Source organism: Eptatretus burgeri, chromosome 3, assembly GCF_056783735.1.
Source record: "Eptatretus burgeri isolate ZD-2024b chromosome 3, Ebu_testis_v1, whole genome shotgun sequence".
NCBI lineage: Eukaryota > Metazoa > Chordata > Myxini > Myxiniformes > Myxinidae > Eptatretus > Eptatretus burgeri.
In genome coordinates this window covers 57,645,069-57,670,068 of record NC_140963.1, presented here as the reverse complement: position 1 = coordinate 57,670,068, position 25,000 = coordinate 57,645,069, and the positions used below count along the sequence as shown (strand labels likewise).

The following is a 25,000-nucleotide window of genomic DNA, read 5'->3' as shown; positions in this document are numbered from 1 at the left end:
TATATATATATATATATATATATATATATATATATATATATATATATATATATATATATATATATATATATATATATATATATATATATATATATATATATATATATATACATATTTTAAATAATATGTGTATACACACACACACACACACACACACACACACACACGTATATTACGATTTTTCAAGCAGTTATGGACAGGTTGAGGCAAAACTTAGTGGATAAGTTGGATAGGTGGCAACAACACGCCGATTAGATTGTGGTTAAGGTCCGGATGCAGATCTTTCCTTTTGGTGGGATTCGAAACGTAAACCGTTCAGCCAGGTGGAGGTATGCTCTCTTCCCAGTGCCGTTCCATTCCACTTTTATGCTTAGTTGCTGTTGCTTTTAGAACTGAGCATTATTTTCTTATTCTTTATTTATATTCCAGCCTGCAGATGATGGCATGCATGGGGCTGCAGGTGGAACTCCATTGGCAACTGCCATCGATGCCCAAGACTCTGAGGAACCCTTTCAAGTGCGGCGTCCTCGCAGCCTGAGCTCTCCCCCAAGCCCCATGGAGGTAAGTTGTGTGGCAGGACACCCGATTCACGTTTTACCATTTCACTGCGCAACATGTGCCATGATATCTTGTCACCTAATTTCAATTTTTTTTTAATGCAACTCATTTCTGCCTTGCTCTCCTCTTTCGGTTTTTCTTCCATCATACTCCCTTGTACAAGTCAACTTTTCTGCCTCTTATTGTGTCATTCTCCAACCTCTGTTGTTTCCGTCTCAAAATCCTTCTCATCGAGTACTTTTTTAGAACCTCGTTTTGCCTCACTTTTTAGCAGATTTTCAGCGGAAGCTTAAGTGTCATCTTCTATCTGGATATTCTATGTAATAAATACGTGAAACAAGGTCAAGCCATGAGGCGAGCTGTGAAACCATGAAACCTCAGTTGACCTACGTGTGACTGTATCTATATTATAAATTAATTATGTACTGTTTGAATGTCAGTTGCACTGTGACGTCATCTTTTAATTATGTACTATTGCTGCGTACCTTTTAAACCTTTACGCCCATTCGACTACTTAGACACCTTGTTCCTTTGGACCTTTCGACCCCATTAGACCTTTTTAAGACCTTTTTGAGTGACACCTTGGTGAATCCTCTGTAGAGGTGAAGGTTTGGTCGACCCACGTTAGTATGTCTATTAATTCCATACTGTTTGAACATGAGTTGGACTGTGAGTCTGTCTATTAATTACATTTCTTATAGGGTCCAGCGATATATTGACATACCGATTATATCGATATAATTTTTCATATCGATTTACCGATGTTGGAAGTCTGAATATACCGGTATACCGAAAAAAATTAACAGGAAAAAAAAACCTGGTTATATCACCAAAAATCGAAGAAAGGTGTTTACAATCTTTTAAAAGCCTTGATGCACTTGGCGTCTCAGATAAACATGGAACAGTGAAATGTATGACGTCAAGACGTAACTGGAAGTAAGTACAGTATGTTTTAACTTTTAACCCTCAGCATCCAAGCACCCGTACAAGGAACCTTGTTTTTCTTTGCCCTCGTGGCTGGTTTTAAAGCAATTACCAATTGGTTCTGATTTAATATGAATCAGGTGTGATTTAGAAGTCCTGTCCCGAGTCAGTGATCTGCAATAGCGATAACGGTATGGAAGCGATATGGGTACAGCGATCTGCGATAGTCAGACCGGTACAGCGATGGCGATGGATTCTGACCTGTGTCGATTACCAATACTAATCTCACTTTAAAACAAAATAATTTTTAATACAAGTTGAAGTTGGAAGTAAAATAACCTTTCTCATCATGGGGGTGGGGGTGGGGGGGGGAGCCCTGTGTGGGAATATTTTCAGAAATTACCGTGTCAATGATGTGTACGTCATATACGAATACTTAATGGACATTGGACCATTCTATATATTTGGAACCTGCGTAAAAAAAAATATCATCAAATATTTAATTTTATTTTTATTTTTACAATATCGATATACCGGTATGACCCCACCAGTACATCGATATCGAAAAAAAATCGATATCGACGGAGCCTAGTTTGTTAATTACATCTCTTCATTACATCTATTAATTATGTACCATTGAACATTTTTAGACATTTAGACCCTTTTAACCAGGGGTTCCCAAACCTTGGGTCGTGAGGGCCTTCTGATGAGTCATTGATCATTCCGCACCGCTTGATCTTATGGCAATATACTGCATTCAAACATTGGCAACTTGCCAACTTTTCACAAATCCTGGTTTTTAAGGGGGGGTTTTAAGGGGTTGCCTTTGGCCAAGGAGCCAATGCACGATGGATTCCAGTCCATGAGATAGTTTCTGCAATAGGGCCTGAGAAAGCTAGAGGGATCCCATACTTCCATGCGTTCACTGGATGTGACGTCGTGTCTGCCTTCCGCGGTAAAGGGAAGAAAACTGCATGGCAGACTTGGAGCGTCTTTGATGATGTTTCTGAAACATTCACCAATCTCAGCCGGCATCCAACATTGATTCGTGATCTTGACCTGCAGAGGCTGGAGAGATTCGTTGTCTTCATGTATGACAGATAGTGGGGGCAGATAACAGCAATTTTGAGAGGAATCGTGCAAATGATGATACAAGCATCAAATTTGGCACATTTGTTCTCCAGGGGATCCTAATCAAATCTGCCTGATTGTCCATTTGAAAAAAACAAGATGGCGGCCATTTTCAAGATGGCCGCCAAGTTAGCCTCCCGAAGTTGACTTTGCTTAGAAGTATTTGTAGTTGTCCGATTTGCATGATCTAGGTGTGGATTGCTATGTTTTCAAGCCTGCTGGAGTGGATTTTCCTGTTTTTAAAGCCCCCTGACACACACTTTTTCTGATTTTGCACCACTTTAATGATTGTCATATGAAGCTAAGGCGTTTCTGCAACCGGGCCCTGGCTAGTAAATGTTCAAAGTTATGCATACCATGCGAATGTGCCTCCAGCTGCTACTGTTCACATATGCGGCTGCAGAGTTCTGTGCAGGGGAGCCCTGACTGAAAGCACTTGCATCTCCGGTTGCAACATTTCTTACAGGAACACTTGGTCAGTTCCTGCCAGCTGGCTGCAATAGGGGGTAGTGTTGTCCAACATATCTGCCACGTCTCTCCTTTCTGTGTCCATCCCCATTCAGCGGGACTGCTCGTGTCTGGACCGGAGATGGTTGCCTGGCCCCAGATGATCCCAGCCTGATAGGCCGCACGCTTTGCATGTTCTCTGAGGGCTGCCTGTGTTGGTGGAATTGAGTTCTACGGCCTCTGCTTGTGGGCAAAGAGATCCAGTCTTGCTCCGTCCACACCAGTGGCTGCGCTTAATCTGTCATACATGAGGACAATGAATCTCTCCGGCCTCTGCAGGTCAAGATCACGAATCAATGTTAGGTGCTGGCTGAGATTGGTGAATGTTTCAGAAACATCATCAAAGACGTTCCAAGTCTGCCATGCAGTTTTCTTCCCTTTACCGCGGAAGGCAGACACGACGTCACATCCAGTGAATGCATGGAAGTATGGGATCCCTCTATCTTTCTCAGGCCCTATTGCAGAAACTATCTCATGGACTGGAATCCATCACGCCTTGGCTCCTTGGCAAAAGGCAATACACATGTTCTCAAGACCAAGTTCCTGTAAGGATGGCAGTACAGATATTGCTATGACTAGTACGTCCGTGTCATTAGCCTTAATGATAATGGACTTGCTACCATCCGTCGTTGCATCCCTGGCGTGTACAAATATTTGAGTGTCAGCTTCTTCATGACAACATGGAGACACAGCATCCAGTGACTTCCTTGTGTTGCTAAAGGCATCTTCTCCTTTTGTGACAATGACTGTGCTTGTCATCTGTGCTTCCCACATCTTTTCTGCAAGGAAGTGAAACAGGTCAGTCTTGTTGCTGTCATCTCGAAGAAAGTTTATCCAGTTACTTGGGGTCTTACTGGTTCCTGTCACTCTTCTTCTGATTCCTTGCCCCCTTTTCGACCTTGCCTCGGACTTCAGACTTGACTTCTTTTACACATCAAACACTACGTCCACCCTCTCGTACCTGGCACCATAGGATTCCACCTTTGTGATGATGTCTTCTTCAGCATACTCATCAAATATCTTTGAAGTGCGTGGAGGTAGGGCATTGATAAGTGCTGAGCCATCAATGATGACTGCATCTCCCCTTGGTTCTCTGTCTGGGATGTTCACTTGCGCTTCAAGAATTTCAGCCAGCTGTGAGCTTCTGACATGTATGAAGATGAAGCTTGCCGCTGTCACTGAGAGATGCAGGGTGTGACTGATTCTCATGCTTGAAGAATTCTTGCAAGTCACACTGCCTGTTCTGGCTTTTTTCTTTTTTCAGAATTCTTTTTTCAGCTCTGTGTAACTTTGTGTTGTTAAATAGAAGCCAGCAACTCTCATGATTTTTTTCTTGAACTCTCATGAACTCTCATGACAACCTTGTTTTGTCTCAAGGTTTCCTCTATCCCACCACCTTCGTCAAGTCTTGCAGGGTCTAGCTTGATTGGTAGTGCATTGAGTGAGTGAAACAGAGGAATATTTCTTGTCAAGTTCATATACCCATCATCTCCTCTTTTGGCAGGATTGGCCTCGGGGGACTTTAGATCTTCTTTCTTAACCTCCTGACATAGGCAACACTTGGTCCAGACAGTGTTCCATGATTTACCAGTAGAACTCGTGTCCATGGCCAGTATGACGTTCAGGGTCTAGGGTTTATCCTTTTACCACCCTGTACATGTATAATGGACACTTTCCTGTATGGGATACAACTAGGTTTATGCATCTGCCCTACACCTAGTCCGATCGTTCATCCAGTGCCATAAGTCCCGTGCGATCTGTACACCATCCACATAACTAAAACCCCGTTATCCTTGGCTCGGCTCTCCCATGCTGGCACATCCTGTCGATTCAGGTGCGGCTGCCTAACTGATCCGGGGTTGATTAGGCAACACTTGGGACACTAGTAAGTTGTTGCAGTATGATTCCAACAATGATGCCAACATGCACTTCCTACTTAGCTGACACTGAACCCCATGCTGAGTTTCACAGCAGTGATGTCACCAATGTGCCTTGGTAGTGCCCGACAATCACTCCTTCAAGAAATTATTACTTGGCGATGAACTGGAAATGTTGATTAAAGGACTGGTAAGTGGCCTGGATTCAATCAGCACATCTGTTTCATCAACTTCGTGCACTTCAAAAATTTGGAGCTAGATGTACTCCATCACACGCAGAGACCTTCTGTGTGCTACCGTCATCTAGTTTAGCCCACAAGCCAACATGGTTTACCAGGGTGTGGCCGATGCCTTGCACTAGCAACTTCTTGGAGCCATAGATGAGAGTTGGGCCAGTGATAGGGACCAGTACCAGTAGTCCATCCAAGGGATGTGGCTGACTGCTGAAACAAAGGTACGACCTCTAACACTACACCCCTACACCCCATGCATAAGTAGCTACTACTACATACATGTTAAGTCGTGCAAACATATGAAAATCATAAACAAATGTGAAAAATCAGAAAAAGTGTGTGTCAGGGGGCTTTACAAACAGGAAAATCCACTCCAGCAGGCTTGAGAACATAGGGATCCACACTTTGATCATGCAAATCGGACAACTACAAATACTTCTGAGCAAAAAGTCAACTTCGGGAGGCTAACTTGGCGGCCATCTTGAAAAATGGCCGCCATCTTGGATTTTCAAATGGCCAATCAGGCAGATTTGATCAGAAAGCCCTGCAGAACAGAAATGCCAAATTTGATGCTTGTATCATAATTTGCACGATTTTTCTACTATCTACTACACTATCAATAGCATTTCTTCCAACAATTTTTGTGGTGGGACACAAAAGTAAGGACACGGGACACAAAACTTAAGACCAGGACTTAATAAAGACACAAAAATAATGTAATGAACAGCATTGTTGTATGTTTGCACTGTATTTGTCATTTACGTGCTATTTTTTTTTTTAAAGTTTCACTCAAACATGCTTGACATATGACTTCTGACTTCTAACCCTCCATCATTTGCAGGACACCTTTGTAGTAATGCTAATTAACAGACTGATGTCGTCGGAAGAATTTTTCAGAGCAAAAATGACGACAAATCCTGTGTACACAAGAGTTCCTCGTTCCCATCGCAAAAAGTTAGTCATCAACTGTTGGGGAATGAGGGGGGGATTGGTCTCTTCAATCCATATTCACTGCTTCATGAGAGTAGTCATCTTTCAAAGTTGGGCACAACACAAGATTACAATGTTCTGCTCTTTCACGCATCCACTTGGAAACCAAGTTTCTCGTGCTAAGCACACACATTTTCTCATTAGCATAAACATGATGGTATAAAATTGTCCTGGAACTTTATTATCATGTATCACAAAAGGACACGTGCTGTTTGTTTTCAAACCTCAATCATCACTTGGTCTATACAAGCAATATTTTTATGATTACATGCAAGCATGCCGAATGTGGTTTTTTGGGGGTTTTTTTTCTTCAATTATTGCTTTGTGAAATCTTTGTACACCTGTATCATTCAGAGTATTCGAGAACCACTTCCACCTTCTGCAACACACAGCAGCAAAAACCGGTCCACGCCTCAGTCACCTCAGGGTTCCCCATATAACTCGCCAAGGCAGTCCCGGTCACAAGACTCTGGGTTCCTTCCTACAGGCTGGGAGATGCGTTACGCTCCCAACAGGCGTCCGTTCTTCATCGATCACAACACACGCAGCACGACGTGGGTGAGAGAAAAGCCGCACCTTCTTACTGGCATCCCTTTTTCTTTTTTTTGAACTAATCTGATGCTCATGGATGAGTTTGTATTTCACATGTAGGACAAGGTTTACATTATTGCATATCATTGTACTTTAAAATGATTTACAAGGAAATTAGATGATGGACAAATCAACATGAAATGGGAATGAACCTGGAATGGTGAACTGAGACGGCAACACCAACCAACAACAGCCTACTCTTTTAAGTACTATGGGATGTACTCTGTTGTAAATATCTTTTATTTGAATGAAAACCACCTTGGATGTATCAGTGGAATTTGCTCTGCTGGGACAACACAGTCCTTAATAAGGACACAAAACAAATTTCAAAAGCGGAATTACTAGATCTGATCATTTTCTAAATTTTTCTTTCAATTCACATGCTAGATGTGGAAATGAAAATGCACCATAATGCAATGAATGCACCTTTGTGAATTCTCCAGCAATTTCTGTGAAGATACCCCATTCAATAGCCCCCAGATCTCGTGACGTCATGACACGTTTATCACAGCAACTTGTGGGATGCACCCGGGGTCAGTTTATTCCAATATAAAGTGGACATGCGACTTGTTTTAAAGGAGATGGATAGCAATGGTACTATTTTACCATGCTCGGTGGTTGCTGACGAGCAACGAGGTGACCTGATAATCAAAATCAAGACCAATTACTGCACCATAGTCCCAAGAAGGAAGCCAGACATAACAATACATATGCACGCGCGCGCACACACACACACACACACACACACACACACACACACACACACACACACACACACACACACACACACACACACACACACACACACACACACACACACACACACTTGCATATATAAATATACATATACTGTACATACATAAACACACAAACACAGATATATTATGAACTGGTAAGTACTTACAAACCTATTTTATTTGTAGTTATAACCTGAACTTGTAAGCAATTGACTGATTTCCCAACTGCCTGGATCATCAGCTGGGCACCGTTTTTCATCAAGGTTTCGATCCTTTCAGCCCAGAACGTCTCCAAACGGTGAATCCACATGCCCATTCACAGGTCCACATCAGTAGATGACTCAACCTCAATGGACCCACAACCTCAAAGTTGTGTCCAGACAGTCGGTCAGCACAGCAATGCAATATTCTTATTCAAACTTATTTAAAGTATTACGACATTTGAATAACTTTAATCATACACCACTTTATTTTGATAATATATTGAGCGATGAACACTTTACCTTGTAGGCATGTCCATTACACAGCACCTCCATCTAACCATAGACTCAAACTGTCATTCAAATATTCAAATTGTCATAAACAACCGATTTTAACATGCTGCACTGCGCATCTTGGCAACCACCAAGAAATGCAATGCAATAGTATATCAAATGCAATGCAATGGGAACTTGTTTACATGAAAACCAACCAAACTTAAAAACAGAAAATTATGCTCAAATTAGCTACCTCACTTCCTCCGTTCACGGATAATGATGACAGTGATGATTGTGTTGAAAATCCACCCTCTCAATTTCCAGGTTCTTGGGAAAATAACGATAGGGTTATTGAACGTGGTTATGAAAATATGTATTCGCGTCAGAGGCTCAAGAGCGTGATATGCCTCTACACCAGAGATGTAATGTCTCTGCGAATAGTCGAACGATCTTTTACTTATGGTGGGGCGGTCAGCTGTGGTGGTGTTTTCACCTCCAACGCTTACCCAATTTGAAATGGTGGTGGTTGAAAGAGTGCAGGAAACAAAAAGGTGAGAGATGCTCCTTGTAATTAAAGTGGGTTTTATTATAAAATAATATCGGGAAAAGGGTGGATAAGACGTTATGGCCCAACGGAACAAACCAGACGATCGACACAAATAGGGATGAGGGAACATGCAAACTTATACACAAGGAAATAAATAAAACATCCCTCTAAGGGCACCAAAATAAATACCAGACTCTATAGGAGGGATAAAGGGCCATGTGAGGGCTTGTATAAGCCCGAACTGGTTGTGGTCCCACGACAGCGGGCTGAAGCAGGCTCCCCACAAAGGCGAGGAACGACAAAGGTTAAGAGCGACAGAGGCAATCCATGATGGTGCAGATCTGGCCACGAAAAGCGATGATCCCCAGAGGCCAGGACTATTGCGTCCGTTTGTACTCGCAGCTCCAATCCTCCTCCCATGGGTTCCGCATGAGTCCGATCCTCCCAGACTTTGGAACCGCCTCCCCATGCGAAGGGTTCCGTGGGCGGTTGTCCATTTGCTGATGTGGGTGGCACCTTGTTCTCGGCATCCCACCCCGCATGGTGTGCCCTTAAAGATAACTACTCTTACCCTTTCCTGGCTTCTGTAGCGCATCTCGCCGCCAGAGCCGACACGCATGTGCCTACAGTTTTGTAAAGCATGAAGTGCTTTCCTTGTGCTCTTGTTTCACAAACCCTCCACCTGGCCTTGGCTATTAAACAACAGGCTTTAAGCAACATAATCTTACTCTAAACTTCCCTACAATCTTCAATCACCACATCCTCGGTGCACGCATTATATACAACTTACCTCTACCTACACATTTAGCTCACAGTGGTTGTACTATACTCTGCCATCACATGTTCTATGCTACTCTGACCACAATATAACTATTGATTTCCACCCCCCCCCACCCTCACAACTTTCCACGTATCTGTATATACCTCTTGTATATAAAGCTGACTTTATTTCTGTGGGTCATAAGTGCCACCCATTTGACTGGTCAGAGGCTCAAGAGTAGAGAAAAAGAGGAAAAGAAAAAGAAAGAGAAGAGTTGAGAGGCTTTAGAGAAAATTGGCTTGGTCTTCCCCTATCTCCCCCAGCGTCACAAGCACTACCCATTAGCCAGGCCACGACTTTCCCGCCATAATAAAACACAAGCTGCCCAGAAATGGCCGCCATCTTTTTTGCTCCAGCTTTGAGGGTTTATCAGCACATGTGGTTTTTCACATGACTTTTCAAGGCTTCTAAACAAACTGATGAACATGTACTTCACATATTATGTGAGGTAAATAAACATTTAAGGTGACCAAAATTGGCTTGGTCGTGAAATACCTGCTTCCGTCATTAATTCGTCGGGAGGCCGTGGGGGAAATTCCCAAGAGATATTTATTTATGTACACATCCACTTTGAAATGTAACTGAACACATCCACTTTAAAGTTGTATGAAATGTACACATACCCTTTAAATAAGTTATGTACATATACACTTTGAAATATAAATGTACACATCCACTTTACATTTATACGAAATGTACACGTCCACTTTAAAGTTATATGAAATGTACACGTCCACTTTAAATTTGTACGAAATGTACACGTCCACTTTAAATTTGTACGAAATGTACACGTCCACTTTAAATTTATACGAAATGTACACGTTCACTTTAAAGTTGTATGAAATGTACACGTCCACTTTAAATTTGTACGAAATGTACACGTCCACTTTAAATTTATACGAAATGTACACGTCCACTTTAAAGTTATATGAAATGTACACGTTCACTTTAAAGTTGTATGAAATGTACACGTTCACTTTAAAGTTGTATTGTTACGAATCTGGAACCCATCGCACACAACAGCCCAGAGTCCTTATAGATCAGTTATATCGGTAAGTATGTGTATCTAGTTAGAATCCCGTCCTTTGTTTAATAGGTAATTAAGTATATGTGTGCTGCGAAGTTGTTTTATAGTCAGGTCTTTAAATCCTTAGATCCCACAAACCAACCACCCTGCCACTGAACTAGCACTTGAAGTTTGGCAATTAACCCTACCCCACGCGGTCAAATTATTGGCGATTCATGGTCCTGTAAGGGACCCATGCCTTTCAGACTTATCCGAGGGTCACGACCTAAATTCTGGTGTGTTCGGTGGAGCCGACTCTACTGCTCCCTCAAGCTGTCGTGCTCGCCACCGAACCCCGGCCCGCAACAGTATGTAATGTACACGTCCACTGAAAAGTTATATATGAAGTGTACACATCCACTTTATCGTTATACAAAATGTACACGTACCCTTTAAAGTTGTATGAAATGTACACGTCCACTTTATAGTTATACAAAATGTACACATACCCTTTAAAGTTATATGAAATGTACACATCCACTTTATAGTTATACGAAATGTACACATACCCTTTAAAGTTGTATGAAATGTACACATCCACTTTATAGTTATACAAAATGTGCACGTACCCTTTAAAGTTATATGAAATGTACACGTCCACTTTATGGTTATGCAAAATGTACATGTACCCTTTAAAGTTATATGAAACGTACATGTTTACTTTAAAGTTATATGAAATTTACACGTACCCTTTAAAGTTATATGAAATGTACACGTTCACTTTAAAGGAGTTATGTGCACGTAAACTTTGAAATGTAAATGTACACATTCACTTTTAAAGTTATTTGAAATGTATGTGCACGTACACTTTAAAGTTATACGAAATGTACACGTACACTTCAAAGTTATACGAAATGTACACGTACCCTTTAATATTGCGTGTGCAAAGTTGGTAAAGACCTAGTCCAACAGACTCAGCTATAATTGCTGTCAAAGGTGCTTCTCCCAAGTTATTTTCTCAGGGTTGTGGACGATTATCCAACCAAGATATTCTATGTTTGTATTTTAAATAGTTTCTGAAATTTGTAGAATTTGTTTTTCACTTGGAAGTTGTGGGTTATGATGTGTAAATAAAAGTAGAAAAAGTGTGATTGAATGCATTTTTATTCCAGCCCATAAGGCAACAAAAGGTGAAAAATTTGAAAGTAGGTGTAGACTTTCTCCGGGGACTGTAGATACTCGTATAAAAGCCCCCAAAAACGTAATTGGATGGAATTATTTTATTCGAAATATTTAGGCCGAGTGGACGATATGATGTTTCGTAGCAAGAAAAAACGTTATTTTAAAACACGACATGTACAAATGTGACCCTATTTTCTTTATCTTCTGGGACATTTCATTTTGATAGTACAGCCTCGTGAGCGTGCCAAAGTGCGAAGCCTCGGTCTAGCATCAGGTGTGCTTATATCTTCTTTATTTATTAGACGCCCTCGGACGTAAATGAACACTCATTTTACTCTCCGTGCATTACACATCATGTGCAGCAAATTTCACCTCCCTATGCCTTGCATTTATTATTTTAAAAAACGTTTCTGTACACCGCCCTTGAGGCTCGGTTTACAAGTCACTGTCTACATTTCCAATGGAAGAGATGTAATTACTCTTTTATGAAAAAAAAATTTTGAGTTTTTTTTTATTTTTTTTAATCCTGAAAAATGGACCGGAGTAAACACAGTCATGTTAAAAGATTGGTCTTTAAAACCTTACTCAAATCGTCTTTATGAAGAGGGACGAACAAATAAAAAAAATACACAGATACACACTGTGTTTTATATCGGTAGATAGATATTGCTAGATGTACAGTATATATTTATGTATATGTATATGTATATGTATATATATATATATATATATATATATATGTATATATATATATATATATATATATATATATATATATATATATATGTATATATATATATATGTATATATATATATATATATATATATATACATATATATATATATATACATATATATATATATATACATATATATATGTATATATATATATGTATATATATATATATGTATATATATATGTATATATATATATACATATATATATATATATATATATATATATATATATATATATATATATATATATATGTATATATATATATATATATATATATATATATATATATATATATATATATATATATATATATATATATATATATATATATATATATATATGTATATATATATATATATATATATATATATATATATATATATATATATATATATATATATATATATATATATATATATATATATATATATATATATATATATATATATATATATATATATATATATATATATATATATATATATATATATGTTATATGAAATATATATAATGAAATATATATATATATATATAATGAAAATATATATATATATATATATATATATAATATATATATATATATATATATATATATATATATATATATATATATATATATATATATATATATATATATATATATATATATGTTATATGAAATGTACACGTTCACTTTAAAGTGACTTCATATATATATATATATATATATATATATATATATATATATATATATATATATATATATATATATATATATATATATATATATATCTCACCTCTCTCCTCTCTCCTCTCTCCTCTCTCCTCTCCTCTCTCCTCTCTCCTCTCTCCTCTCTCCTCTCTCCTCTCTCCTCTCTCCTCTCTCCTCTCTCCTCTCTCCTCTCTCTTCCCCCTCTCTGATTCCCTTACTTCATGTCCAAGAGTTATTCATATTCTACACATTCCCGTTCTTTCCCCTCATTAAATCCCCCCTACCCTCCAAACTCTTTCCCATTTTCTGCAATCTACGACTCTCCCTTTCAATACCGTACTTGTTCTTTTTAACTTTTTTTCTCATTTTTTTTGTTTTTCCTTCTCCCTGTTTGGATTTCCTGTCTTCATTTCAGTGTACAGTATTTGTTAAATTAATTACCGTCCATGTCTTCGTATTGCTCTGCTTATTCAAATACTGATATGATTATATGGTTGCGTTTGAGAGTACGTTAAGGTGGAGTGTTACCTTTTAAGTTGTGCAAAAAATTGCTTTGTTTGAAATTCAACAAATGAATTAGTGAGTTTTGGGAGTGAGAGATGATTTCTCCACACAATGTAGTTCACTCAACATCGTTCATACATCTGGTTACAAATTTATTACTGTACAAAACCGTAAGAGAGGCATGTACTTATTCACTACTTCCAAGACAACAGCTGGTTACTTGTGCGTCATTTTTCAGGAGGACCCTCGACTCAAGGTTCCTGTTCACATGCGCAAGAGGGCAAGCCTAGACCCGTCTGACCTGGGACCTTTACCTGTAAGTGTTTGCAGTCTTGGTACAAATGCCATTGCCTACCAGTAGATTTGTTTGAGCTGATTAAGTTGGGCAGGAGGTGATGTCATTTTATGGAGCTTTCACTGGTATTCTATATTCCTTTCCTCAATGACATCGTGTTGCCGTCTTGTTCTACTCCTGCAATGGACCATATTCGATACTCTCCCCTTCTCCCCCTGCTCCCCCCCCCCGATCTCCCAACTTCCTTTTTCTGCCTTTGCAGCCTGGATGGGAAGAAAGAACCCACACTGATGGACGAACTTTCTACATTGACCACAGTAAGTGGCTTTGTTTTTGCACAGTTAATAATTTTGCACCTGGGCCATGAACTGGGGGTCAAATCCTCCAAAAAATCATGACATATTTCATGTGTTCCACAATGTTGATTGCATGTACAAAGTTTCATAACAAAAATGTTTTAAAATATAGTTATAATTTTTGGTGTTTGACCTTTTGACCCAGGTCCAGGGGGTGGGGCCAAAAATGATAATGCTCTCACACCTTCTTGCCATGTGGTGTTCATAACTATCTTGTGTGGTATATTTCTGCACAACCGTTTAGGAGGAGATAGCGTGACAGAGCCAATTGCAATATCCCCCCCCCTATTTTCAAAAAAAGTGTCAAAGGTCAAGGTCATTTAGGAAAATTTTCCAATGTAAATATGGTATTTTGAACCAACCCCAAAACCACTCTCCCCTTCATGCATACGTAGTAAATAGATGGCTCCTAAAATCTGAGCTAAAGTCCACCGAAATTTGAAGGTGAAAAGCATGGCCTCGCTATCTTATTTTTGTCTCTTTATAGAAATAACAAGATATCCAGATAGATCTTTTGTTTTTTGGAAGGATGGCTTATTCTGTGATAGAACAGCTTGATATTTATGCAATTACAGTCTCACTTTGAATGTCACTTCCTCCAGAAACTGGGTGCACCTGACATACCTGCACATCATTTTACTTATATCATCTCAAACAAACACTATAATAACGAGAATGGCACTCGGTAGAGTGCACACCTCCACCAGGCTGAACAGTTTACATTTTGTATTCCACTAATAGGCCAGATATGGATCTGCATCCGGACCTGAACTAAAATCTAATCAGCTTATTCTCGTCACCTAACTCATCCAACTAGTTTTATCCCAACTCTTCCACAACTTTTTGAAATATCATACTATATGTTGTTGTTGACCCACCTCTCAATGGTGAAAAATAAAAAAACAAACAGCCTTTTTACAACCATTTTTCCCTGCTGAGCAGGGGTTAGCTTTTTGCGGCTCCATGCAATCATGGTTCCCTTCTTGAGGCAATGTTTTTTATGGCTGGATGCCCTTCCTCACGCCAACCCTGGTCGCCTCTTACGACACACAGGGATATGGTACACCTATTTTAACCGGAGCGTACACCGGTACCAGTACACTGGTACTCATTTTGCCGACCTCGGAAGGATGACAGGCTGAGTCAACCCCCTGGTGTTAATTCAGTGGCAAACGGGGCTCAAACTCAGGACCTGAGGATCCCAATCCAGCCACCCTAACCACTAAGCCAACAACTGTCACCACACTTGTTTTCCAGCAGAAGTCCAAGATGACATGGTGGTATACAATCAGCTTACTGTTGAGGGATAGACTTGAATGATGCCACTCTTAACTTTGGAGGAGTAGAACATGGATGTTGCACTGGCTAATCTCTTCTGGATTTCACCATCCAAGTTTCTTGAAGATCGGAGTAAAAATGTGACCTGCAGGTGATTGAAATTTAAACAGACAGACAGACAGACAGGGTTGAAAACATAATGTCTGTCCACCTTCAGTGGTGGAAGTAATAACGAGAGAGTTCTAAGAACACGATACCCCATGCGGTGTTCCAGTACATACTTAAGTTTTAATAAAATAATGACATTAAAGATTGTTAAAGAAAATTCTGGAAGTTTATCACGATTGAAGCAGTCTTGTTCATCACCCTTATACACCACCTTTTTAACATGTCCAAAATCTACTAAACTGAAGGCTTACAATGGTGAAGAATCCCTTTGAATTTTTTTTTTAAAAACTGCATCCACATCCGTATCTTAACCAAAATCAAATCAATTAGTTCTTGTCATAAACCCAACTTGTCCACCAAGTTTCGTTTCGGCCAAATCCGTCCACAACGTTTTTGAGACATTGTTTTTAGCCATATCACTCAATGGTGGAGAATCACTTAAAAAAATTATTGCATCTGAATATTCACCAAAATGGAATCAATTCGTCTTTGTCATACACTCAACCTGTCCACCATGTTTCATCCAAATCTCTCCATGACGTTTTGAGATATCGTGCTCTATCGTTTTTGGCATTATCTCTCGATGGCGAAGAATCACTTAAATTCTCCGATTCGGATTTTCACTTTCTAATCAATTTGTCTGTCACACACCCAACGTGTCTTCCAAATTTTGTCTGAATCCATCCACAATTTTTTGAGATATTTTGCTCACAGACAAACAAACAGATAAGAAAGATATTGTGCATAGTATGATACTTGCAAAATCCAAATAAACAATCATTGCCATGGAAACAATAATTTGGTAATTTGGAAACTTTGACCTATCAAGTGTTTTACATGATGCATTGTTGTGCATAACAAATTTGGTGGATACACTTTGTATTTGCCACCTAATAGGTGTTTTCCATGTTTTGGATGGCATTGACCTTGACCATTGACTAACTATGACCACATTGTATACACATATGCTCCACGTACGTACAAATAAGCAATGCGAGTTTCAATCTGATATCTTTAAAAATTCCTGAGGTTTGGCAATTTATTAAATCACAAAAATATCCCATTTGATTATCAATCAATCAATATGTCCCCATCACTTATGATGATGGGTGACACTGCAGCCTTCTGTACCATCTCTTGCACTGCTTGGCTGCCTTTGCAGTAACAGTAGCCTCTGTAATCAATGCACCCTTTCTAATAGCTTCTCTCCAGCTTTGCATTATTTGTGTTACGTCATGCCAGTTCTCTTCAATATTGAAGATCTTTCGGTCTTCCTTGATGACATCCTTCCAACGTTTACAGGGCCCGCCACATGGGTGAGTTCCAGTGGCTAGTTCACAAAAAGTACTCTTTGGGAGATGATGGTCTGGCATTTGGCACACGTGACGCAACCACCTCAGTCTTGATGTCCTCACCATCATGCTTCTGCTTGTTATGTTGGCATGGACTAGGACTTCCATATTGGTGATCTTTTCTCACCAGTGAATATGCATGATGTTGCGAAAGCATCTTTGGTGGAACAGATCCAGCTGGTGTTGGTGTTTAGTTAGGGTAGCCCAGGTCTCGCTACCATATAGCAGTATGCCAAGATGACATGGTAGTATACAATCAGCTTACTGTTGAGGGATAGACCTCAACGGTGCCACTCTCAACTTTGGAGTGAGTAGAACATGGATGTTGCACTGGCTAATCTCTTCTGGATTTCACCATCCAGTTTTCCACCACTGGTGATCATACTCTAACTTCTCAAGTACACAAACTTGTCTGCTATTTTTAATGGGGTGTCTCCAAGAATAATGGGCATCACTCCAGCTAATTGTGATGGTTAGTGTAGTATCTCTTTTTTTTCTTCACTAATTGCCAGTCCCCACCACCTTGTGCATTTCATTATAATGGGGTGAAATTGTTGTCATGCATACCTTTTTCTTTGCCATGTGAGACTTTTCCCTTTGCCATTAACCAAGATGAGCACAACCTGAAGAAAGAAAGAAATTAATTATATTTTGTGCCCTCTTAGCTTGGTCCTGAGGTGGTTTATCAATGGGGGGCCTTTTGATTATGACTGGTGAACCTCAAGTGTTATTGCAGAAGCCCCTCAGACAGATGTTCGAATGGGGTCTGTGGAGTGTTAGGGTGCAAAGGATTTGATTGGGGTCTACAGGGTCCTCATGGGTCTTGAGGGTCTTAAAGGGTCTTTTTGGTTTTGAAGGGCCTGGGGGGGGTCTTGGAGGGTCTTAAATTGGAGGGTCTTGGAGGTTATGAAGGGTCTTGGGGGTCTTGGAGTTATAAAAGGCCTTCAAATGTTTAAGATGGTCTAAAGGGGTCTAAAAGGTCAAAGGGGTTAAAAAAGGTGAAAGGGCTCGAAAGGTCTACATGTCTCAAAGGCATGTTCCAATCGTCCTTAATTAATAGAGGTAATTAATAGACTTATTCAATGTCTAATAATAAGTAATTAATAGACGTACTCATGGTCCATCTCATGTTCAAACAGTACGTAATTAATAGATATACTCACTTGGGTCGACCAAGGCATCACCTCGATGAGGGTTCATCGTCCACCCATGTTTTTCCGTTTTATATACAGTATATACATGGATATCAAGTGAATCGGTTGAAAATTGACGATTTATGTGACTTTGACCTTTGACATGTTGACCTCAAAAACAATGGAGTTCCAGCTTATCACTACCTCCACCAGGTGGTGAAGTTTCTTTAAGATCGGAGTAAAAATGTGACCTGCAGGCGATTGACATTCAAACAAACAAACAGACAATAACAGACCAGACCAACCAACATACTTGCAAATCTTTGATTTTGCAAGTAACAAACAAACAAACAAACAAACAAACAGACAGACAGGGTTGAAAACATAACATCTGTCCACCTTCAGTGGCAGAAGTAATAACGAGAGAGTTCTTAAAACACAATACCTCATGCAGTGTTCAGGTACATACTTCAGTTTTAATAAAATAATGATGTTACAGGTTGCTAAAGAAAATTCTGGAAGTTTCGCGCTATTGAAAGCAGTCTTGTTCATCACCCTTCTGCGCCACCTTATTTAACATGTCCAAGGTCTGCTAAACTGGAGGTTCTTAGAAGTGACGAGAATGTGATTTGCATTCTGCAGTATTCAAGTTCATAATTCAAATTAAATAAAATAGATTTTAAAAGTCATGCAAACGAATTAATTCTGGAATTTACCGCCGTTACACCACCATTGACGCAGTGTCTATTACGCCACCCTATCTAACACGTCATATTAGTTTTTTGTGCATGTTGTATGCGTCCTTCATGACATCCTAAAAACAGTAAGTTTCCTGTTTGGAATGATCTTCAATTTTATTTGACCGCCAGACAGGCAGACAGAGTAAAAAAATAAATCATCTCGCTCCTCTCTGCGTGTGTGCGTTCGGAACAAATTCACAGCCAAAGTCCTGTAAAACTGCAGGTTCGTTTTTCTGATTCATGTGCAAAATTTGAAATCGTTTTAAATAAGTTGTTTCTCAATCATAAACTGACATTTACAGATGGATGGACGGATGGATGGACGGATGGACGGACAGGCGGACATGAACCAATTGCTTAACCCTGCTTTTCACTTCATGTACATGAGGAAATAATAGATATTGGTCGATCTGAAAAGTCCTTGCAGTGCAAAGCCTAAAGTGGGATTAAGCAATTTGTACATTCTGTCTGTCCACAGACGGCAGTCTCTGATCGAGGAACTACTTCATTTAAATTGAATTTTATATTTTGAACACTGGAGAACACAAATCAGACCATGAATCGGAACACGAACCGACAGTTTAGTAGTACCTTGTCTCTGAATTTGGAGCACCCATGAGCACAGATTAAGACAGATTAGATTTAAGGCAATCTGTCTGTCTGCCTGTCTGACAAACAAGATTTAAAATCATTCCAAACTGGAAACTTACTGTTTTTAGGGACGTCATAAGCGACACAAACAATCGGTACAATTAACTAATTTAACATGCTAAATAAGGTGGTGTAAAAAGACGGCGCATCAACGGTGGTAAACTTCCGAAAAAAGTTTCTTTAAAACTTTTATTTCATTTCAATTGAATTACATATGAGGTGTGATCAAAATGTTTGGTGAAAGATGTCGCTACTATCGAACGCGTAATGATTGGTGATATCAGTGAGCAGGGCTTAAGATCCTTTTTCTCAAGACTGTAAGATGTTCGATGAACTCTTTAGTTTTGTTGTTGTTTCTGGGTGGAGATACTGCTGTCTGTTGCACCATGTTCATCAGTGTGTGATGCATTTGTCAGGGAGCTGCGTTGAAGGAGGAAGTTGTGGTGTTGGAGAGAGGATGTGTATATGTTGTGGGTTTAAATTAAAGGAGAGAAGGAGAGCACAGAATACCTTCGCATTTTTGCATATGTAATATGTAAATAACCCCCAATATGGACAAGATGTTAAATGCATTGGGTTGCGTACGTGGATACTGTGCAACAACGGATTTCGGTACGTTTAATTCCTGGCAGCATCCTGAAGTTGTGGTTTATGCGTTTGGAATAATTTTTGTCAAATTATAGTTGCACACAAGCCATTGTTGGATAATGATTTATGTGCATAATGTGATGGAGCATTGTGAACAATATAGGTTCTGACTGTGTTATTAGAGTACATGTGTGGTTGTTTATTCTCTTTATAATCCGCCAGACATGAAACGCACACAATGGGAAGATCCAAGATTACAAAACCCTGCCATCACCGGACCTGTAAGGACACATACTTCTCTCGCTCGTTGTAGTGCTTTCCACGAATGATAGCCCTGCACATGGCAACTGATGTCTGTTGGGGTTTTTTTTTCTTCCCCCAGGCTGTACCGTATTCCAGAGACTACAAGCAGAAGTACGACTTCTTCCGAAAGAAACTGAAGAAACCCGTATGTTCCTCGCAGTGTCACCTTTAGATATTTGTAATTATTTTTCCATTGGGCTGGGCTATCTCACAAACGTCGGATGTTGTGAACAAATGATACTCTATTCTTTATCTCTCCCTTTTCTCAGTATCTCCAAACTGAATCGTCATTGAATGAAATGCCTCTTCCTTTAAAAGCTTTAAAGGACATTTTAAAATGCTTCACTTCCCTTATTTCTCCATGAGGAGCACCGCACGTGTTCTTCTTCTCCTTCTTCTCCTCCTTCTTCTCCTCCTTCTTCTCCTCCTTCTTCTCCTCCTTCTCCTCCTCCTTCTCCTCCTTCTTCTCCTCCTTCTCCTCCTCCTTCTCCTCCTCCTTCTCCTCCTCCTCCTCCTTCTCCTCCTCCTTCTCCTCCTTCTACTCGTCCTTCTCATCCTCCTTCTCCTCCTCCTCCTCCTCCTCCTTCTCCTCCTCCTTCTCCTCCTCCTTCTCCTCCTCCTTCTCCTCCTCCTTCTCCTCCTCCTTCTCCTCCTCCTTCTCCTCCTCCTTCTCCTCCTCCTTCTCCTCCTCCTTCTCCTCCTCCTTCTCCTCCTCCTTCTCCTCCTCCTTCTCCTCCTCCTTCTCCTCCTCCTTCTCCTCCTCCTTCTCCTCCTCCTTCTCCTCCTCCTTCTCCTCCTCCTTCTCCTCCTCCTTCTCCTCCTCCTCCTCCTCCTCCTCCTTCTCCTCCTCCTCCTCCTCCTCCTCCTCCTCCTCCTTCTCCTCCTCCTTCTCCTCCTCCTTCTCCTCCTCCTCCTCCTCCTCCTCCTCCTTCTCCTCTTTCTCCTTCTTCTCCTTCTTCTTCTCCTTCTTCTTCTCCTTCTTCTTCTCCTTCTTCTTCTCCTTCTTCTTCTCCTTCTTCTTCTCCTTCTTCTTCTCCTTCTTCTTCTCCTTCTCCTTCTCCTTCTCCTTCTTCTTCTCCTTCTCCTTCTCCTTCTTCTTCTCCTCCTTCTTCTCCTCCTTCTTCTCCTCCTTCTTCTCCTCCTTCTCCTCCTTCTCCTCCTTCTCCTCCTTCTCCTCCTTCTCCTCCTTCTCCTCCTTCTCCTCCTTCTCCTCCTTCTCCTCCTTCTCCTCCTTCTTCTCCTTCTTCTCCTTCTTCTCCTTCTTCTCCCTCTTCTCCCTCTTCTCCCTCTTCTCCTTCTTCTCCTTCTTCCTCTTCTTCTTCTTCTTCTCCTTTTTCCTCTTCTTCTTCTTCTCCTTTTTCCTCTTCTTCTTCTTCTCCTTTTTCCTCTTCATCGTAATCTATTCCACCTCTTCGTATTCTTCTTTACACGGCTTGTTTCCCAAACCTGTCTCACTCCGAATCACTTCATCCATCAACCTTCCTCCCATACCAATGATGTGTTTCTAGAAGTCCAGTTTGCATGGGTTGTCTGCACACTATAGTAAATTCCCCTTTACGTCCATTGATGGTGTCAAACACCACCATGTCGCTACCCTGACAGCAAAACCCCACATCTTCTACATACCTGCATCTTTCCAACCCCACCATTTCTCGATGTCATCCCATTCAGCATCCCTCGGCTTCATTACCATCTTTCTGCATCCCCCTCACCCCACCCCCTAATGGGCCATTCCAAATTGTGTAACGCATGAAGGGGTGGGGGAGGGGGAGTGTATGTCCTAAAGATTAAAATATTTGATGATGCACGTATTCAATACATGAATGATGAGAGCAAATCGCTTTATTTAAACCATCATTGCGTTTTCCACAGACATATAATCTCATTTGCAAACTGAAATAAATGAACATATAGTTGCGGGCCGGGGACCGGTGGCGAGAACGACCACGAGGTGGGGGAAGTTATGTCGTCTCCCACCAGACTCTCCGGAATTGTAGGCCGTCGCTCACGGATAATTCCGTGAGGTGGTGGGTCGCTGAACCGACCGTGGGCGCAAATACCTCCACCGCATAGCGTAGGGTCCTTTTGTCTCGAACCAATTTACCTAATTAACCACGCGGTGTCGTCTACCAGAGAACCACGCTCTCGGCACGTCTTGCTCGAACCAGGTCGCTCTACCGACTGCGGTAGAGTTCTAACTACCGACTACCAACTCCGGTTCGGGTGCAGTCGAGCGGAACTGCCAAAGCCGTGCCGGCTAGGATGAACAGATTAACGGGAACAAAGACCTGGCTAAAACTCAGATCCGAACGATGCTGGACCAATGAAGGAAAAGACAAAAACGAACTGGGAACATTTCTAATGATGGTTTATTTATAAGAAACGAGGAAATTTATGTAGCACAGAAAGAGGTTTATTGGGGTGTTATGCAGGGGAAAGAACGAAGATGTAGTGCGACAATTTACAGCAACTTACAAAGCAGACACAGAGCAGACTTGAGCGGGAATTATACAGGCAAGATTTACAATGATCGAAAACACTTATCCAGTTTCTACTTATGAGACTGGCGACACGCACTCGGACAAAATAAACTCAGTTGAAGGCAAAGGACTTTTGCAGCCAGGGAGGGAGGCGGACTGAGGTCGCAGTTCTTTCGAGTACCTGAGTCTCAGGGAAAGGAATGCTCCATGGCTCGGCACCTGCCAACGGTCGTGCAGTCAGGTCCACAGCCGCCCGTGTGGAGTTCGGGTCCATGGAGGAGCTCGAGTGGGCCGGAACCAGTAGTCGGGCCATCGGGGCGAGACGTGAGTGGAGCCAAGCAGCGGGAACTCCTTCGTTTTCCAACCAACTCTGGCCTCCAAGCACAGAACGAACGACCCCCAAAGAACTCAAGACTGAGGATGATGTCGTGGTTTATAGACCTCCCTCAGCGGGGCAGGGCCTTGGTCAAAACTGACGTCACTGTCTGCCCTGATTGGACGGGGCTCCCATGGGTTCGCCCTTTCTGGGCGGGGCCTCGGCCAGGCACCGGCGAAGCCCGCCCACTCCACGTGTGTGGACTCGTCAAGAAAGATTTGGAGCGTTTGGAGAAGCCGAATAGGAACTGCGACAGCGAAGATTCTGTCTCTGAAAAACGAGCCTCCAGAGACAACAGGTGGACCGTGGTACATTGTTGCCAGCAAACCGAAGGCTGCAAGCGCTCGGGTACCGTGGATCGCAATGGAGGATGGGATATAAAGATTACCCTAACTAAAAAAACCATTGCAACGCACCCCTTCGATTTCTCACTACACACGAGGAGGGGTTCTGTCGACACATATACTTAACGGCAGAACTGACTTGGGACACCTGTATGTTGTATGCGTACGGTTCCGAGAACCATAACAATATTGTTGTGGGCTGGAGGTCCGGTGCCGAGAACGACCACTAGGTGGGGAAAGTTACGTCGTCTCCACCAGACTCCCCGGAATTGTAGGCCGTCGCTCTCGGATAACTCCATAAGCCGGCGGGTTGCTGAACCGACCGTGGACGCCAATATCTCAACCGCGTAGCGTAGGATCTTTTTGTCGAGAACCAATTTACCTAATTTACTATGCGATTTGGACTACCGGGGAACCACACCCTCGGCACGTCTTGCTCGAACCGGGTCACTCTACCGACTGCGGTAGCGTTCCAACTACCGACTACCAACTCCGGTTCGGGTGCAGTCGAGCGGAACTGCCAAAGCCGTGCCAGCTGGGATGAGCAGATTAACGGGAACAAAGACCCGGCTAAAACTCAGATCCGAACCATGCTGGACCAATGAAAGAAAGGACGGAAACGAACTGGGAACATTTTTAGAATCATTTATTTATAATAAACGAGGACACAGAGCAAGACTTATCACGGAAATGCAAGCAAGAATTTACAATGATGGAAAACACTTGACAGTTGTACTTATAAGATGGGCCCACACACTCAGACGCACACTCAGACGATTTGTTGAAACATCCCCGCAGCCAGAGAGGGAGAGATGAGCTGGGGGTCACAGTTCACGTGGGACCTGCACGTTGAAGGGAGGGAGTGCTCCGCGGTGTGGCACCTGCAATTGGTCGTGTGGCTTGGCCCACAGTCACACGCGTGGGACTCGTGCCCGTGGAGGAAACCGAGCGGGGCAGTCGGAGTCCCAGGGCGGAGATCAGGGTCGCGGACGGGACCCAGGAAAACTCCACGAACGCCAGCAAAACGTAGAGCGCACACCAACCAACTTGCTCCTCCAAAAGAACTCTCGTTCCTCCTCCAAGAGACTTACTCAGAACCAACGACCGAACCCCCTCAGAACTCTCCGCTGAGGATGGCGTCGTAACTTTCTTGGACCTCCCCGAACGGGGCGCGGACTCAGTGGAACAGACGTCACTGTCTGCCCTGATTGGATGGGGCTTCCATGGGTCCGTCCTTTCTGGGCGGGGTGTCGGCCATGCAGGGAAAACCCCGCCCCCACTTCACACGTGCCCATACTCGTCAAAAAGAAGTTACAAAGTTTGTGGAAGCCGAGAAGGACCTGCCAGAGATTCTGCCTCGGACAGTGAGTCGCCGGTTATGCGAGTGAAGCACTTGTTCAGTGGTGTTGTCGGTTTGTTTGTT

At 41.6% G+C, this 25,000-nt stretch overlaps 1 protein-coding gene across 11 annotated transcripts in view; it reads left to right on the top strand.

Annotated features, from left to right (window-relative positions):
* LOC147029978 (E3 ubiquitin-protein ligase NEDD4-like) overlaps positions 1–25,000 on the top strand; it is a 325,864-nt gene that overhangs the window by 247,588 nt on the left and 53,276 nt on the right. For 10 of the 11 annotated variants that reach the window (XR_015056152.1, XR_015056154.1, XR_015056153.1 and 7 more), the window contains 6 exons: positions 430–561; positions 6,575–6,778; positions 13,752–13,829; positions 14,071–14,125; positions 20,297–20,355; positions 20,457–20,522. Coding sequence is in view for 7 of the 11 variants with exons in the window: in XM_085873551.1 (XP_085729677.1) it covers positions 430–561; positions 6,575–6,778; positions 13,752–13,829; positions 14,071–14,125; positions 20,297–20,355; positions 20,457–20,522 (594 nt within the window). In the remaining 4 variants the exon portion in view is untranslated. The remainder of the gene's footprint in view (positions 1–429; positions 562–6,574; positions 6,779–13,751; positions 13,830–14,070; positions 14,126–20,296; positions 20,356–20,456; positions 20,523–25,000) is intronic. The other variant, XR_015056156.1, reaches the window with a different exon arrangement.